At 47.8% G+C, this 19,506-nt stretch overlaps 2 protein-coding genes across 2 annotated transcripts in view; both read left to right on the plus strand.

Moving 5' to 3' along the window:
• Positions 1–19,506, plus strand: part of LOC135391373 (alkyldihydroxyacetonephosphate synthase, peroxisomal-like) — a 97,135-nt gene that overhangs the window by 11,261 nt on the left and 66,368 nt on the right. The gene's annotated exons all lie outside the window — the stretch shown is intronic.
• Positions 14,900–19,281, plus strand: LOC135392864 (uncharacterized protein K02A2.6-like). The gene has a single exon (XM_064623543.1). The coding sequence runs from the start codon at positions 15,165–15,167 to the stop codon at positions 19,113–19,115; it is 3,951 nt and encodes a 1,316-aa protein (XP_064479613.1). The 5' UTR covers positions 14,900–15,164; the 3' UTR covers positions 19,116–19,281.

The following is a 19,506-nucleotide window of genomic DNA, read 5'->3' on the forward strand; positions in this document are numbered from 1 at the left end:
GGTGTGCGAATGAACTTCATTTGAGCGTCCACACTGCACTTGTTACACCAACGACGATGCGGGAACAACTGCTTTGTTTCACGGCCGCCAAATCTCCAATCACCAACTGCAAGCTTCCACTTGAATAAAAACGAAACGCAACCATCACCTGCACGTCCCCGCGAATAGCGTGGCACCGATCAGTTGGTCACCTCAAGGAGGGAGCCAACACGTACGTCGCACAGGCTATACGAATCCCAGCACTTGACATCCTATGGTAGCGTAGCAAGTGGCTCTCGGAGACGTCAAACAAGGTCACACGTTTCCAGCAAGCCCTCTCACGTCGCAAACCTCGTCGCGGTTCCAACTGTTCGAAATCCACACCGGCCAAAGTAGGCAGCCATGCTTGCTGTTGATTGACTTACGACAGCTCGGGGGCTCTCTTAGGATTTCGCCGTAACTTATGACGATCTTACGACGCCCGCGCTTCGTGAATCCGCACTTTATCGCAACGTTGTCTTACGACGGACTTGCGACAATTTTTGTCGTGCGAACTGTTTATGAATCCGGCCCAACACGAACGACGGAACGCGCGCGGGATATCAGCGCGCCGGGGTGGCGCCGGCGGCGGCATCAGCGCACGGAGAAATGGCGGCGTCGCGGCGGCACACAGGTCTACTATGGGGTGTATATCGAAACAACCCATTCGCGTTTGTACCCGTCGCCACCCTGCCCCCTCTCAAAGCTCCCCTCGCCTTGCACACGGCGCAAAACTACTCAGAATCCCGCTTTTGCGATTTTTTTTTATCCCGCGATCGTGTCGACACTGTGCTAGCGTGTTTGTTTACAGAGCAATGTTTGTGCTTGTCAATTTCAACGTAATATTCTGACAAAAACGCATTTTCATCTTCTTTTTTCTTCTTTATTTCAGCAGTTTCCCATGCATCGAATTATTCCAGCCACCCCCAAATGTTGCTCTGGCCCACATTGTTCGCCAGTCCTGCCAGAGTACGTTATTTCACGGTATCCCCCGACGGCAAAATGAAAACCTTTCGCCTCTACTAAGAAGTGTATAAGTCCAAGCAGCACAATAAAGGGATCAGGTTGTTCTGAGGCTGTACCGAAAGTGACGGTGCGTAGGCTTGGACGGGTGCATCACGCGGTCGTCGTCTTCCTGCAATGTCAAGCACAGCAATAAACCTCTACCTGTATGTAAACAAATGACGTCATAATGTTCGACAGCGCCACGAGTTTGGTAGAGTTGAACTACGTTCAAAGCTAGTGGCGAACAAGGTCCCGCCCGAAAGCCACGGTCTTGAGGTGATTACGATGGTCTCTGAAAAAGACGCGACCTTCTGTCCTACTTTTCTTTCAATAAACCCTATCTCAGCGACACCTACACCGACTATAAAGGCAGGCTGTGCGCCTTCTGAAGACAGTGGGCTTGGCATCACAGACGGCGAAATGCCTCACTTGTTTGCCTTGATTTTACAGTACCTTTTGTTGACTGAACTGTCAACCAACTGGAGCAGCAGCACGTTTCGGATCGATGGGCCTCTATCATCGTTCAACGCTATCGCCTGTGATACAACAGTACTACAACACGTGTATCACCAGCGCTATCCAGGCACAGGCATAAACCCTATCTCAGCGACACCTACACCGACTATAAAGGCAGGCTGTGCGCCTTCTGAAGACAGTGGGCTTGGCATCACAGACGGCGAAATGCCTCACTTGTTTGCCTTGATTTTACAGTACCTTTAGTTGACTGAACTGTCAACCAACTGGAGCAGCAGCACGTTTCGGATCGATGGGCCTCTATCATCGTTCAACGCTATCGCCTGTGATACAACAGTACTACAACACGTGTATCACCAGCGCTATCCAGGCACAGGCATAAACCCTATCTCAGCAACACCTACACCGACTATAAAGGCAGGCTGTGCGCCTTCTGAAGACAGTGGGCTTGGCATCACAGACTGCGAAATGCCTCACTTGTTTGCCTTGATTTTACAGTACCTTTTGTTGACTGAACTGTCAACCAACTGGAGCAGCAGCACGTTTCGGATCGATGGGCCTCTATCATCGTTCAACGCTATCGCCTGTGATACAACAGTACTACAACACGTGTATCACCAGCGCTATCCAGGCACAGGCATAAACCCTATCTCAGCGACACCTACACCGACTATAAAGGCAGGCTGTGCGCCTTCTGAAGACAGTGGGCTTGGCATCACAGACGGCGAAATGCCTCACTTGTTTGCCTTGATTTTACAGGTCAGTAATTACGACTACCTCCCATGTACGAAGTACAGTCATTTTGTTATATCTACGCCAAGCCCACAGTGTCTATTTTCCATGCTACAGGATTGTGCTAATTCCCTCAATGAGTTGTTACTGCTGCTGTCGGGAGATATTGAACAAAACCCAGGACCTACTTTAGATGACATATTGTCACAGTTACTTGAGAATAGGAGATCAATGGAAACTGGCATGGCTGAATTAAAAGAAGCCCAACAGAACCTCCAAACTAATATCGGGGAACTGTCAGAAAGGCTGACAACAATTGAGGGTAAATTTGAGAACGTCCAGGCGTCACTCATGCTACTGGAAAATGTTAAGCAGCAAGTCACCAAGTTAGAAGCGTATGTGTCGACGCTAGAGCGGAAAGTAGACGACCTCGAGAATAGGGGGAGACGGAACAACCTCGTTATTTATGGCTTTTCTGAGTAGCAGGCAGAAGATAGTTCAACGCTGCTTCAAAGAGTGACATCAGAACTCCTAGAGAATAAGCTTGGTCTCAATATCACGAACATAGAGAGAATTCACCGCATAGGTAGAAAGTCGGACAGAGCCCGCCCAGTAATTATGAGACTTCTTGATTTTCAGGACAAACTACAGATATTAAAAAGCTGTAAGAAACTGAAAGGGTCGAACTTGTTCATTAGTGAAGACTACTCAAGCAAAATACGTCGGAAGCGAAAATGTTTGTGGGATAGCGCTCGTGCAAATCGGGAAGCAGGGGATCGTGTGTCCCTTATCTTTGACAAGTTAAGAATAAATGGCGAGGTTTACGCCTGGGATGAGTCTAACAATAAACGGTACCAGGTCACGCTGCATCGTTCCCTAGCTAATTTGGGACAACGCTCAAGTGTATGACAATCGCAACAAATGCCGGAAAAGTTTCGAATCGTTAATCTCAATGCCAGAAGTATGGTAAATAAGGTGACTGAAATTGAAAACACACTTCTTGTATTTGACCCGCATGTGTTGGTTATCACTGAAACCTGGTTAAGGGCAGATATTGGAAATCATGAAATAATTCCGCAAGGTTACACAATACTGCGACGTGACAGTGAGGGGAAAGGAGGTGGAGTTGCAGTTGTGCTACGTAACAATATAAACTATGACAGACTCCCTGACCTTCCTCACACCGAATCAGTTTGGGTGAAGATAACCTCTTGTTCCCCGTCGGTGATAGTAGGTGCTGTATACAGGCCACCCAATAGCTCTTTACCATACACGGAAACTATATGTTCACATATTGCATCGCTTGCTTCGAGGTATCGAGTAATCGTTGCCGGCGATTTTAATGTTCCCGATGTTGACTGGCGTAACCTTGTTCTGGTATCTGGAAGTGATCAACATAGTATGTTGATTACCGATATGTCTTTTAACGGCAATTTAACTCAGATAGTAAAAGAATTCACGAGGTGTCAAGGAAATGTTTCCTCTATCCTTGATCTTGTTTTTGTGTCCGACAGTATCTTATCAAGCGAGTATGATTGTAAGGTCTTAGACGGCATATCAGACCACAAATTGGTTGTTGTCGATCTTTCTCTTTTTCATGTCATTAATACTCCACCTATAAAGCATTATCTCGACTTCGTTAAAGCGGATGATGCTGGAATTCTCGACTTTCTAGAATTGAAGCTATTTGCATTGAAGGCTCTGAATGAGTGTGAAGCGGCAAATGTTGATGATTTATGGTCTTTTTTTGTAAACACTGTGAACCATGCTATACAAACTTTTGTACCTGTGCGAAGGAAAAGGGAACGTAAATTTAGTCCGTGGATCACTAGGGAAATTATACATTTGAAACGAAAAGCTGAAAGGATGCGTAGGCGGGGTGTTAATGGTCAACTGTTACAGCAGGTCCGGAAGACAATGAGGGAAAAGATTCGACAAGCGAGGTTTACATATTTTAGTGTGACTCTTGACCAATTCCTTGAGTCTGATTCAAAAAAAATTTGGAGGTTCCTCTCTCCTACGCACAACACCATCAGTAAGTTGTTGATAGATGATTGTATTGTCACTGATAAAGTCAAAATGTGCAACCATATGAATGAGTATTTTTGCTCCGTATTCGCACGTGATGACGGTGGTCGGCCAACTTTTCCGGCACATGACCTTTGTTACGTTCCTGACATTGTTTTATCACGAGAAGGGATTTTCAACTCCTTGCTTAGCATAAATGACAAAAAGGCGTGTGGACTAGATGGCATCCCAAATCAATTTCTCTTGCGCTACGCAGAGTGGTGTAGTTTCTATCTGGACATCATTTTTAGGAAGTCAATTGAGACAGCGAAGGTTCCGAGACAGTGGAAGCAAGCAAAAATTGTGCCTGTCCCAAAGTCTGGAGATATGCTCAAAGCATCTAATTATCGTCCGGTGTCACTGTTACCTACGTGTGGTAAAATTTTAGAACACTGTATCCATAAACACCTGGTGACATCTCTTGAAGAAAACAATTTTTTCACACCAGCACAACATGGTTTCCGCCAAGGTGTTTCTACTACAACCCAGTTATTAGAAACAGTTCACAATCTTGCGGCAACAATTAACTCACGGGGGCAGTCTGACATAATTTTCTTGGATTTGTCGAAGGCGTTCGACAAGGTACCTCATGATAAGCTATTGTTAAAACTACAAGCTATAATGGGTAACTCAAATCTGACCGCGTGACTTCAGGACTACCTTGCTGACAGACAGCAGTTGGTACAGATCGGTGAGAGCAGCTCTAACTTGGCTGATGTGGAATCCGGCGTGCCTCAGGGCTCGGTTCTAGGGCCTCTGTTGTTTTTAATTTATTTAAACGATATCACTGAGAATATTCCCGTAAAAATACGCCTTTTTGCTGACGATTGCATAATTTTCACCGAGGTAAATTCTGTCTTAGATCAGATTCAGCTTAATGAATGTCTTCGTAGGATTAATGATTGGTGCTTAACATGGCAAATGACTCTCAATTTTCAAAAATGCACATACATGCATGTCACGAGGAAAAGAATACCATTGTCCTTTCAGTATTGATGGATGTGTTCTATCATGTGTTGATTCCTGTAGATATCTCGAAGTGACGTTGTGCAATGATTTGAGATGGAATCAGCATATTGATACTATCGTGAGAAAGGCAATGGGTAAATTATACTATTTGCGTCGTCATCTTCATCAAGCATCCACCGCCACAAAATTGAAGGCATACAAGACATATGTACTATCTGCGCTGGATTATGCGAGCATTATTTGGGACCCTTTTACCGCATCCAATATTGATAAATTAGAAGGAGTGCAAAGGAAAGCCTTGCGCTTCGTTTTTAACAAATACAGAAAGCTGGATTCAGTCTCTAAGCTTTACGATAGGGCAGGGCAGGGCTTGAGTTGCTTAGTTCCCGCAGGAAAATGCAGCGGCTCAGGTTCCTTTACCAAATGATTCACAACAAGTTTAAAATCGACAGCACACTTTACCTGCAGCCTTTCTCTGGCCGAGAAACTAGGCAGTCACGCAGTTTACGTTTTAAACCTTTCAGCGCGAAAAGTGATTGTTTTAAATTTTCTTTCTTCCCGCGGACTGTCCTGGAATGGAATGAGCTACCACAGGCGATAATGAATAGTCCTAAGGTTGAGAATTTCTGTAAACTGATAGCGACAGTTCTGAATTAATGTCTTCTGTTATCACTTTTTGTTGGCCTTGTGTGTTTACCTTAAGTGTTATGTATCCCACCCTACTTAGGCTTACTTGTAAGCCAGTAGTATGAATAAATAAAAAAAAATAGGAGGCAGCGAACAATTGCCCATTTGTGGAACCCAGCTCTCCCCTTCCGACCCGTTTTGGTTTTGGTGTGTCTACCAACGTCACGATGACGTTTTTGAGTAGAGGTAGAGGTTTGCCATCACGCCCACGCCCATCACCTAAACTTTCCGTACACTGTGGTGCTTGCAAAGTTGTCGTTGGAAGGTACCCGACTGGAAATAAATGTTATCACACTGTAAAACGCACAGTACCGCGCAGGAAAATGCCAACTGCGAACTTGCGAGACACAACAACAACAACAACAACATAGATGAATGGATGGTGATGATGTGGGATGTTTCCCTGCGTTGAGTGCAGGACCCTACCCCATTCCAAAGAGGTTCATATGAGAGTATGACGAGGGAAGGAAATCCCTACAGTTCGTGAAGGAGGTCGGTGGCCCTCAGAAAGGAAAGAAAAGCGCCAAGTGCACGGCACTGATGTCCAGGGCTACTCCATGGGCCGAGAACTTTGCAGATGTTGAGTGGCCTCTGATCGAGCATTTCAAGTTGACATTGAAAGGCCCGTCGCTCGCATACGTACTGGCTGCAGTCTTCTAAAATGTGTCGGATTGCTGCCGGGACACCACAAGTTGTACACAGCGCCGTGTTGCTGTGGCCCAGCCTATACCGGAGTGAAGGGGTGAATGCGACGCTAAGTCGTAAACGTCGTACGAGAGAGGTAAAGAGGCGAGGGAAACCGCCTGGCATTTCAAATAATAGTGTTGGGTCAACAGCATACAGAAGCGACCACCGGGTGATGTCATGACACCATTCCTGATAGGCCCAAGGCGAAGTCAATGCGGACAAGAGGGAGCGTCTATCCCCATTCGAAAGTATGATGGGGACTGCTGAGCGGCGATGGTGAGCCGCAGCAGCTGCCCGATCCGCTACTTCATTGCCTCTCAGACAGTGAAATCAGGAGCTCCGGAATTTAAAGTCCCCGTGAGGACATGAGCTCGATCTGACAGGGAGAAATGGGAATAATCAGCAGTACGCATGTCAATTTTCTATAGAATGGAAAAAAGAAGACAAAAAAAGGACCACCGGGACTGTTCACCTGAAATAGGGCGATGGCTCCGTGCAATGAGGTCATACGAGAAGGGCGTTTTGAGGGAGGTAGTTCCGATACGGGATAAAACCAGAAAGTCCTTTTGAGCAAGGTCATTTGAAGAAGGGCAATGTGCGAAGGGAGAATTGCGAACGGGTAGTTTCGATAACCACCCCTACTCTACTTTATGGAACGAACATTTCATAATTTTTCATCGATTCTCCGCTGAACCTATTGCATATCTTTTTTTTTTTTTTTCTAATATTGTTTCTGCTCGTCTGATGCACCACTTGTGGAGCCCGCCCTGATGCGAAAGGGTCTAGGCGTACCTGAACCTGAACGACCTGAACCTGAAGGCAATAGGAAGGGCCTTTCTGACACTTGGCCTTCGGGAGAGGAAAATCAGTTGCGTTGCGCATACGCCAGCAGAGATATCACGTGTCGCTATAGCCGTGTCGCTCTTTGCCGCCGCTTTGTCGTCTGCTCGCTTCGCGTGCGCATGCGCAAGCAGACAGCGGTTTGCTTGAGGCTGGATTTGTGGTAGCGGTGAAGCCAGAGAAGCAGCTTTGGTGAATATTCCGTTCAAGCTCCTCACTGGACGTCGGCCGATGTTCACTAGGTGAGGGAACGTTTCAGTACCACCTGCGAGTAGCATGTTCGGTTCAAGAGGCGAGGGCGTCTGAACAAAATTACTCCATGGGCCGTGAAACGTTCCCTCACCTGGTGAACATCGACGGGCGTCTAGTGAGGAACTTGAACGGAATATTCAGCAAATTTGCTTCACCACTACCACAAATCGCAACCTTGAGCAAACCGCTGTCTGCTAGCGCTAGCGCACGCGAAGCGAGCAAACGGCAAGGCAGCGGCAGCAAAAAAACGACACGTGACGTCACTGCTGGCGCATGCACAGCACAACGCATTTTTCTCTCTCGAAGGCCAAGTCATGGAGGAAGGAAACACAGGAGCGGCCCTTCCAACTTTTTTTCATTGGGACCACTGATCTCTATGTATACAGGCCGGATCGCGCATAGGAGAGGGGTGCGTGGGAGAGAGGTGCGGCAACCGGCCGCCATGTTGGAGGGCCCACTGGCGCCAGCTGCTCCCATAGGAAACAAAGGGAAGCGATTTGATTTGGAGTATTTAGTTTGGAGTATTTGATTTGGAAAGCCATCTAAAAAATTTTCCGTTCCGAACGCGTTGTGGAAGCAGGTAACTTAACTTGATGATTAACACGAAAATTTTCTCTGTGCGCGATGTTTTTCGTAGAAAAAAAGACACTTGAACATCGCCGCGCGTGTTCCCACTCGACTCGCTCCTCCGGGTCAAACGAGGAGGAGAAAGAAAAAAACGTCATTGGTGACGTAATAAAAGTGGTGCGAAAGCGGCGACCGCGCTTCTATCCGGGTCAGTGCTGACTGGTTTTCTTTTCTTTCTTTCCGTTTTCTTTCACCCTGCTTTCTCTTTGTCAAGGGATGAATAAGGGAGGACCTCGATATTCATGGTCGTGAAACCCCCGTTCTCGAAATTCATGTTATGGAAACAAGGAAAAGGGGAAATGCTGCTTCGTAAGATGTTATGCCGCGATTAAGAACATAACATCACTATTTAACCACTCAAATTCAGGAATTTTCTATATGTGTTCAAGTCGCCTTAGCGAACGAAAGACACATTTAGAAGCCATTTGGCTTAGCAGGGCGGCATGTTGGTTGGTTAGTTGTGTGCTTGCAATATTATGGCTGGGTTAGTCACAGTTTGCCGTTGGCAGTTTTCCGCGCGCAACATGTGCATTTTATAGTCAGCTAAAATTTACGCTAGTCACGTGTTGTTTCAGTGCACGCTGATATGTCGTCGGACGCAAACTTAACCGGCGTTGTCGGTCACTATATGGTGGATAAAACTGATGCACTATATGGTGACAAAACAAATGGCGCCGAGCACGGATGAACTCAAACTTGCGTGTCTGCGTCGTCCACATTTGTAGTCTGCATCGGCCAATTCTCGTTTATCTCGATGGTTGGTAAGTTGACCATAAATTGTGGTGGTCTTATGACACTGCTTGGCTATGATGGTGTGTAACTCAAGCAATGAATGTTCAACTCCTGATGCCACGATGTGCCGGCGACGGCATATTGCGATAGATTTCACTGGATTGTATCTGGCAACGTATGGGCAAGAACAGTCCTCCAGCTGAATAAGGAATTAACTGAATGGCTAACAAAGTTGCTAGTCAAAGTGACAGGCACTAGTGATCATAGCGAATTAGTGATATAGCGTATATTGATATAATGACATAGCGGACGGAATTAGTGGTCATAGCCATGCAGCGATCATTTCGAGGCGTGAAGTGAAGCAGCGCTTAGTGCCACACTGTGTTTATACGTATTGCCACCAACAACACAACAAGAAACAGTCACCACGATAACGAACAGCGTACAAAACACAGACACGGACAAAACAACGTTCAACTGGCACCTGAAGTTTATTTTCATAATCCATCTACTCCGGAAGGTCGCTTTAGGGAAAGCAAGGTCAAGCGGGGAGAGGTTGACCGATTTTTGGTTGACTTCGCTCGGGGAGTTCAATGAGGAGGCCTCTACAATCTCACGGTCTAACCTTGAACAGTGTCTGTAGACCAGTCTTCGTTTACTGTATCTGATAAACCAAAGAAAAAGCAAAAGAAACGTCTTCCACCGTTGCAGCGGGGTTCCGAGTAGGGTTGCCACCAGGCCGGTATTATACCGGCACGGCCGGTTATTTGCGCGCTCTGCCGGTTGCCGGTAAGAAGGTGATACCGGCAGCCTTTTGCCGGTATTTGTGGCGCAGGACCTTTCATAAGGGCTTTTACGGGGTTTTTCCTTCAACATTCCACATTCCACTACATTCCTTGAATAAATCTGGAGCACAGACCTAACTCCGCAGTCGCCAGTCGTTTTCTTAGTTATTCATTCTTATGATTATTCATTGTTATTATTATTATCATTGTTATTCATTACGTCTTGTGTTCGGAGGGGACAAGAGCAGTGGTTGTGCAAAGCTGTTGGTGGTTGTGTCGAGCCAGCTAGAACGTTCCTCACCCACTTTCCCTTTCCCACGGGCCTTTCCTCCTTTCCCTCTATTCCACATCCTCTCCCTCAGCCGGTATTTTTAACTCCGAAAGGTGGCAACCCTAGTTCCGAGTGAAAAATAGCAGACGACGTTCTTCGAAACCAATCAGGGGCTCCACCTTTCTTACGTCAAAATGACGTAAGCGGCTCGACGGCTCGTTCCGGGTATTGCCACCGTTGCGCACGGTCGGCGATTTTCAAAATCGAATTCTGGGATATTAATGCACCTGTTGATAGTATTACTTCGCATGGTGCATTTTAATATGCTTATTAACCACTTGGTTAAAAAAAAATGCTAGTGATTAAAGTGCTTTCCTAGCTCCTTTAAATGCTCCTCATTGCTGATTAGCACGCATTTCTCTTAGGAATCAGTGTGCTGATGTATTACAAACGTGCTTCAGCCGTGTTCCTGTAGTTTTTAATGGTAACTGCATTCTTTTTCTTCTCCGCTGTCTGTGTTCCGAGTAGGGTGTCGTAACTGTCGCGCACAGGGCGCATACGCATGAAGGTGAATTTGGTGAGTGTCACCCTATAAAATAAATTATTTTTGCTCAGAAAGGTTTCACACTGTTTGTTACTGTAAGGTAATTCCGTTTTTTATATTTTTTGTTTGTTTTCGTTTGTTCGGGTTTCGTGTGGTGTTCCGCGGTTCTCGTTCATTATTACTATGTGGTTTGGTATTGTACGGTTCTCGTTTGACTTTTTCCATTATCGTATTATGTTCTACGAGTGTCTCTGTGTGTGTTCTGCAATAAGACCTCGATCCTTATTGTGAAGGGGCTCATTATTTTATTCACCACATCACCACCAGCAATGGGGTGGAGTAGACCCTAGCGATGAAACTCCCCAGTCCTCACCTTAAAATAAGGTTATTGTCACAAGTGCTTTGCAGTTGTTCAGCTGTCGGCGTATTTCATTACAGAAATTCGAAGCGCTGTGCACGAAGAGCATCACACACGCTGTAGCAGCGACTGCACATACGAGGTTAACAGAGCAGTTTATTTACTTCCACTGCACCTCACAAATTAGAAGAATAGTGGAACAAATTGGCATATTGGCGCAGGTTCTGCATCCGCTTCTTCGGCACATCTGAGCGACTGTGAGGAGAACCTGCAAGCACAAGCGCATTGTTTATAGAAAATACATTGTCTTGAGATTTATAGGAGTAGCCACACATACTTTCTTAGTACGTAATGACACCAGCGTAGTAGCAATGCAAACAAGACCGAGTTGTCAGATGAATGCGATACGATAAAACAGATTTTTCCTCAAAATAAAGAGCTTACATGTGAAAAATTATTCCTCTTTCTCTGTCCGTGTGAAGGGTACTCAAAGCTGCAACAAACTGGCATAACATGCCCTTTAGTTTAAAGGAGCATTAAAGTGGTATCTAACATGGCCCAAAACTGCTGTCATCTTGTAAAGCAGTATGTGAAAAGCATTCCCACAAAATATTTCTGTCCAAAGTTGTATCACCACGGTGCAATTAATTTGGAAAATCGCTGCCGCGGTGACATGCCGGAGCGCTCTAACTGCAGACCACACCCACTCTAGTGTGACGTTCGTGGTAAAGAGCCTCTCATTCGTTCGTAGGAAAAACCGTCTGCTACGAACATTGCTAGATGCTTCTTGTTGACTTGTATTATTTATATGATTTATACCACGTTTTCTTTAAAAGAAGAAGCATATACGCAACCTGAGAAAATAAGATTACGATCACAAGAGCAATATATCCGTGGCTTCTGTGCAATCTCAGAATTCACAGCAGCAGAAAGCTATTGCGAAGCGGTATTGTGGAAGCGGTATTGTGGCGCCACCTGTTAGCCACTGAACGAACTGCACATCACAATCCCCTTTACCGCATCCAGGGGAAAGAAATTTCAAGAACCGGACACTATAAATACTTGGGCATAAACATCTCGGAAGAAAAAAGCATCCTGACCTCACACGAAGAGCAGCTATTACGAAAATCAAGTAAACTAAAAGGCTTAATATGGAACACAGCAAGACAGAGCTTTAATAGATACACCATAGGCCGACTACTCTGGAAAACTATGGCTGTGCCAGTCATCACTTATGGAAGTGATGTACTGGCACTAACCCAAACATTCTGGAAAACAGTGGAAAAGCACCAACTCGAACTGGGGAGGTGGTGTTTAGGAGGCAATGGCATTTCGGCCAACGCAGCTATAACTGGAGAAATGGGCTGGTCAACCTTCACCCAGAGAGAGGCCAGATCCAAGTTGCAGTATCTGGGGAGACTCAGATTCTTGCCCCAACAAAACTATGCTGGAAGGCTACACAGATACCTCCGATACAAGAAGTTCAAAACAAGCTGGATCCGAAAGATGTCAAGCCTAGACTTAACATACAGCAAAGGAACAGACCGACACCACTCGAAAACAGTAAAACAATGGGAAAAAACAGTCAAGACAGAGGTGGACAAAACAACTTTGGAGAAATGGAGAAAAAACATGGAAAAGCGACCAAGTCTCGAGACGTACAGGACATTTAAAAAGAAGCCCCGCATAGCAAAATGCTACAGAGGAGACCAAGCGAGTGCTTTACTCTTCCAGGCCCGCACAGGCTCGCTGATGACTCAAAGGAGGAAATTTGACCTCTTCGGGGAAACGGACACAGCGTGCAAAATATGCGGGTCGCCTGCTGAGGACATCACCCACGTAGTCCTACTATGTGAGAGCTTGCCCGGAGGCAAAAGGAACTGCAACATCGCCGATGCCCTCTGCCTCACGACAGAGGCCAAAGGCGACCCCAAGAGCAACACTGACAGCGAATTCCAGCACAATACTCGGGAAAGCACCCATCAGAACCACGCCATGATGCACGACGCAGAGCCAGCAGCGCCCAGAAGAGCGGAAATGGCGGAAGTGGAAACCACGAAGCGCCGCCTAGTGGAATGGAGAAGGCGCAAGGAGCGCAAGCAGTGAACAAGAAGAAAAGAACGAGGACTAAATCATCTATTTTCGAGTTTTTTCCGTGTATTTTTTAGTTTATTTTTTGTCCCAGAGGCAATGACACGACTCCTGTGAAGGCGAAGTGCCAAAGCCCACCCTGACACGAAAGGGATAGGACGCGACTACTACTACTACTACTGCACGGTGAAAACTGTCGGACAGGCTGCACACTGTCGAGAAGCACGGGGTTTTTGCTGTACAAACGCAGTTAATTTCGGGCTGCACCACTCGTTCTTCCCGTGGTGCCTGCGGTCCCAAAAAGTCGTGGTTGTGTCGTTCACAGCCTTCAAACCCTCCGTTTCGGACATCACGAAGCCGGAGAACGCATGGCGTCTCCCAAGCGGTAGCAGACGCTCCGGCCTGGGCGGTGTTGCTCACCTCGATCATGTGATCCCAAGTCCAATGAGGAGCGTCCTCACCACTTGCGTCACATAGTGACGTGTGTGGTGGCGCTCATCACGTGCCTATCGTGAAGGCGAAGGAGGGTGTTTCGCGCGCGGGAGGTTCGGGGAGCTATTGCAGGCGTCCCAATTTAGCTACGGTTGCACTAATTGTGGGAAAACTGTTTTCGGCCGCCCAACATTCCATACTGACCAAAAACAGAAAAAAAGTTGTGGGCCTCTAGACTGCTCCTAAAGTAAATTTTAAAAAATACGGGCAGCCCCGCTTGAACTACATGCAGACGACAGAATACGTTGGGCCCACCAATATGGCGGCCGGTGACCACGCTGTGGAGCACCCTATGCGCGATCCAGCCTATACTGCGTGCCAGCTTGACAGTGCATTCTGGGATGCTCCTGTCTACCATGTGACCGCTCACCTGACCCCCAAGAGCATGCGCAGGCCAGCTCCCGAAGCAGGCGACGGGAGTAATGATTTGTCTTGCAGTGCAGATATCTGCATTGTGATGAACGCCGCGCGTCCAGTTTTATTTCAGTGTATTCGGAAGTTTATTCTCGGTTTACCCTTCTACTACAAGACCGGTTACGGTCTGCAGGACAAGCACGTAGGACCAGAAACACCATTCGTGGCAACGACCTTTGTGCGACGACGTGCCACGTTTTGTGTGTTTGCTGCTGAAGTGGTAAAGCTTGCCAGTAATCGAACTTGTACAAGGAAATCAAATGAATCTGCAGCTGTAACACATCGCCAGTTTGTAAAGGAACGATCCAAGGTGACTCTTACAGACAGGGGTACGAAACAACCGATCAAGTACGTACTTACGAATGAAAGGTTGTTCCCATTGATCTCTATGTATAAAGGCTGGATCGCGCATGGGAGAGGGGCTCGTGGGAGAGAGGCGTGCATTCGGGCCGCCATGTTGGTAGGCCCTAAAGCGCTGTGTGTGCCCATAGAAAACAATGGGAGGCAAGAGAGATTGTGAGTATTTATTGCGCTGCAGGCGTTGATCGTTGTTTGTCATCACACAATTTTGCAAGGTGCCAGTATACTGATGTATCCTAACAGTGTTTCACGGGTGTCCTGCCGTTCGATTCTTAATTAGGTTATGTTTTGCATTCCGAAACTAGAGCGTCACTGCAGTGCAGCGCTGGGGATTGTACTACAGCACGTTTCCTAGCCAATATTTCAATAAGAAACGATGTGAGGTTAACAACAACCATGTATATTGTTATGTACTGGCATTTGCCGTTAGTATGGCATGGTGGCGCCATCCCTCGTTGTGGGTAGACAACAAGGTGATCACGTGCCTTACCTTGGCAGCACGGGAGGCACCCCTGACTGAGTGGCACCAAGCCGGGATAGATGTAGCACGTTGAGTGGAACTCATGTAACTGTCTTTGCTGTGTTAATTAAACCTTGTCATCACTTACTGCGCTCGTTCTTGCCAAGACACAACATGTGGCGACGAGGATGGGATTCCCGTGGTTGAAGAACCGTCGAGGTCGTCTCAGCAAGCGGTGGTGAGAAGATATCAACCGAACTGCGCGTCCGTGTGTTTTGGCGGGAACTTCGTCGCATATCATGGCGACTCTTGGGCATATAGAGGAATTCGACCCATCGAGTCCGGAAAGATGGGACGCCTACGAATCCAGATTAACATTCTACCTGGAAGCAAACGGCATTACCGACCCAGCGAGGAAACGTGCTGTTTTCCTGAGTGTTTGCGGCGCTGCAACGTTCGACTTAGTACAGTCATTGCTTGCCCCGGCTACTCCCGAAACCAAGTCCTTCAGCCAGATACTAGCCACGTTAAAGGAACATTTTGCGCCACAGCCATCGGAAATTGTGTGCCGAAATGCGTTTTACCGGCGGAACCAAGGTGCGGGTGAGTCAGTGGCGTTATTCATCGCGGAGTTACGTCGTCTGGCTCAAAAGTGCAACTTCCCAAACCTGGAAGAAATGCTGCGCGATCGCCTCGTTTGCGGACTTGTGGACGAGAACCTTCAGAACCGGCTATTCGCCAAAAAGAAGCTCACTTTCAAAGTCGCCCAAGAAGAAGCATTGGCAGCGGAGGCGGCGGCTCGAAGCACTCGCGAAGTGAGAACTGCGGAGGCGGCTGCAACTGCCGACATAAATGCCCTGCACAGACAGCAACAGGAGCGAGCAAACGGGCACCAAAGCTCAGCCAGAGAAACGGGAAATCAAGGGAAGAAGACAAAGCCGTGCGACGGATGCGGAGGAGCTCATGCTCGGGAATTCTGTCGATTCCGGGACGCCCAGTGCCATTATTGCAAGAAGATCGGCCACATTGAACGCGTGTGTCGTTTGAAGCAACGGTCATCGGCCAACGCAACAACTGACAAGCCAGTGGGTCGGAAGGAAAGCAGTACGAGTACAAATGCCCTAAACTCTGACACAGCGTGCGATGTTTACTATACAAATCATCTGGGCCCTGTGCATTCCACGCATACGCAGAAGCACCGTACGTCTGTCCTCATCGAAGGCAAGCCATGTGAAATGGAAGTTGACTCTGGGTCAGAGTTCTCCATTGTCTCCGAACAAACGTTCCACAAGCTCATCAAGGATGGAACTATGCAGTGTGAACCATTCGAGTCCCAACTAACAGACTTCCAAGGGAACTCCGTCCAAGTCAAGGGAATCTCTAGGGTCCATGTGCAGTACGGTACTTTCGACGGTAAGCTGCGACTACTGGTGGCTCAAGGGCACCGTACAAGCCTCCTCGGCATGGAATGGTTTCAACCATTGGGAATCAGCCTCGTAGGGGTGCACCAGGTTGAAGAACTCTCTGTTGAAGATGTCCTTACAAAGTTCAGCCATGTTTTTGGAAAAGAACTTGGCAAATTCAATGGCCCTCCTGTGTCACTACACTTGGACTCGACCGTGACACCAGTGCGCATGAGATCACGACAGGTTCCTTTTGCTCTCAAACCAAAAATTGATGAGGAAATCGACCGCCTGATTGAGCAGGGTATCTTGGAACCAATTACCCACCCCAAGTGGGAGACACCAATAGTTACGGCCATGAAGCCGAATGGTGAGATAAGGATATGCGGTGACTATAAGTGTACCATCAACAAGGCATTGTCCCACCATCCCTATCCAATTCCTGTGGTTCGAGACCTTCTGGCTTCCCTCTCAGGAGGAAACGTATTTGCAAAACTGGACTTGGCTCAGGCCTACCAGCAGCTAGTGGTGGACGAAGAAGCAGCAGATGCACAGACAATCACCACCCACCGCGGAGCCTTTCGTGTGAAGAGATTGCAGTTCGGTGTCAATGTTGCGCCGGGAATATTCCAGAAATTCATGGATGACCTCCTGAAAGGAATTCCTAGGGTTGTACCTTATTTCGATGATGTGTTAATTGCTGCAGGCTCAAAGGTTGAGCTGGCTGGCCGTCTCCATGAAGTACTACAGCGCATCGCAGATGCAGGCCTCCGTTTGAAACGTGACAAATGTCGTTTTGGTGTGACACAGGTGGACTTCCTGGGATTTGTTATTGACAAGGATGGAGTGCATCCATCAAAAGAGAAGGTGAAAGCAATTCATGAGGCACCTGCACCCACGAACAGACAAGAGCTACAAGCCTTCCTTGGACTGTTAAACTTCTATCACATTTTCCTGAAAAACAAAGCAACAGTAGCTGAGCCATTGCACAGACTTCTGGACAAGGAGGCGTTATGGGAGTGGACACCTCTGCACGCAAAAGCTTTTGAGGAATGCAAGCAGCTGATATCATCTGAGAGTGTTCTTCACCACTACGACGAGAGCAAGCCCTTGGTGCTCACATGTGATGCATCTCCGTGCGGTATCGGGGCCGTGCTCAGCCATCGCCTCGAAAATTACCAGGAGGTTCCCATTGCATTCTACTCGCGCACACTGTCTTCTGCAGAGAGGAACTATGCACAAATTGACAAGGAGGCCCTCGCAATAATTGCAAGTGTAAAAAAGTTCCATTACTATGTGTACGGTCGGAGCTTTGAAATTGTGACAGACCACAAACCACTCCTTGGTCTGTTCGCACCTGGCAAACAAACGCCGCAAATATTGTCACCGAGAATGCTTCGCTGGTCTGTCCTCTTAAGTGCATACAACTACGACCTCGTTCATCAACCTGGGAGGAACATTAGGCATGCCGATGCCTTAAGTCGCCTGCCGTTGGGCGTTCCAGAGTTCGTGGTGCCACCCCCTCTGGAAGTGTTGTTCCTCGAGGGCATGCCTAATCCACCACTCCACGCCGAGGACATTGCACAGATGACAGCTAGGGATCCTATTCTGTCAAGAGTCCTTAACTGGGCATTAAAAGGGTGGCCATCGGGGGACACGGAACCCGATTTTCAAACTTTTAAAGTGCGGCAGCATGAGCTTACTGTGCATAAAGGGTGCATCCTCTGGGGAAACAGGGTAGTAATACCTGAGAAGGGTAGGAATGCTGTGCTGGATGCCCTACACACAGGCCACCCCGGCATTGTAAGGATGAAAGCCCTTGCTCGAAGCTACGTGTGGTGGCCAAAGATGGATGGGAACATAGAAGAACGTGTTAACATGTGTGTGACATGCCAGGAATCCCGGCCTGCACCGCCTCGGGCCCCCGTACATGCATGGGAAACAACCAGGTCACCATGGTCAAGGCTCCATGTGGACTTTGCTGGCCCTTTTCAGGGTCAGACATTCCTCATTGTGGTGGACTCTTTCTCTAAGTGGTTGGAGGTAGTTCCAGTGTCAAGCATGACTACACGTAGTGTCATAAACGCCCTACGGCAGCTCTTCGCAACTCATGGGATGCCGGACACAATAGTCTCTGACAATGGGGCGCAGTTTACTTCCGAGGAATTCCGTACATTCATGAAGGCGGGACTGATCCGGCATGTAACGTCTGCACCATTCCACCCATCATCTAACGGTCAGGCGGAGCGTATGGTGCGTACGACAAAGGACTCCCTAAGGCGCATCATAGAAGGAGACTGGGGACAACGCCTGGCAAGCTTCTTGTTGCAGCAACACGTGACCCCATGCACCACGACTGGCAGAAGCCCTGCAGAGTTGTTAATGAACAGAAGGCTGAGGACATTGCTTGACAGGCTGAACCCGGACCTAACTGAGCAAAAAAAGGATAGTGACGACGAAATCAACGAAAAGACCCATCTTAAACTGCGCTCATTTCAACCGCAAGACCTTGTGTTTGTACGTAACTACGGAAGAGGCCCAAATTGGATTCCAGCTACAGTGATCGAGGCGACGGGGCCTGTTTCCTACAGAACCCGCACACAGGATGGTGCAGTATTGCGACGCCATGTTGACCAAATGCGGCGCAGGGGACTACTGAGGGAGACACCCGAGGGCACCAACCAAGAGGACACAGCAAGGCCTGTTGTTCCTGATCATAGTGAGGCAACGGATACCAGCCAGGCAGAGCAAGCAGCATCTATCCTGCCAAAGCACAACCAGGTGATGACGCGAGAAAGACCAGACAGGGTCAGAGCACCTCCTCAGCGTTGGAAGGACTTTGTGTAGGGATTTTTTTTTTAGGGGGAAGGAGTGTTATGTACTGGCATTTGCCGTTAGTATGGCATGGTGGCGCCATCCCTCGTTGTGGGTAGACAACAAGGTGATCACGTGCCTTACCTTGGCAGCACGGGAGGCACCCCTGACTGAGTGGCACCAAGCCGGGATAGATGTAGCACGTTGAGTGGAACTCATGTAACTGTCTTTGCTGTGTTAATTAAACCTTGTCATCACTTACTGCGCTCGTTCTTGCCAAGACACAACATATATAATATCCCATGCTGCGTTCTGGACAAAAATTGTTCCATAACAGAACGGTCCGGGAGATATATACTCGCAGGCAGAAAGAGATCGTTCTGTAGAACCACAGCCGTTGTTTTAGCAGTGTATGCGTTTCGTA

Source organism: Ornithodoros turicata, chromosome 4, assembly GCF_037126465.1.
Source record: "Ornithodoros turicata isolate Travis chromosome 4, ASM3712646v1, whole genome shotgun sequence".
Lineage (NCBI taxonomy): Eukaryota > Metazoa > Arthropoda > Arachnida > Ixodida > Argasidae > Ornithodoros > Ornithodoros turicata.

Coding starts and splice junctions, on each gene's coding strand:
- LOC135392864 (XM_064623543.1), top strand. CDS start 15,165: ATGGCGACTCTTGGGCATATAGAGGAATTCGACCCATCGAGTCCGGAA.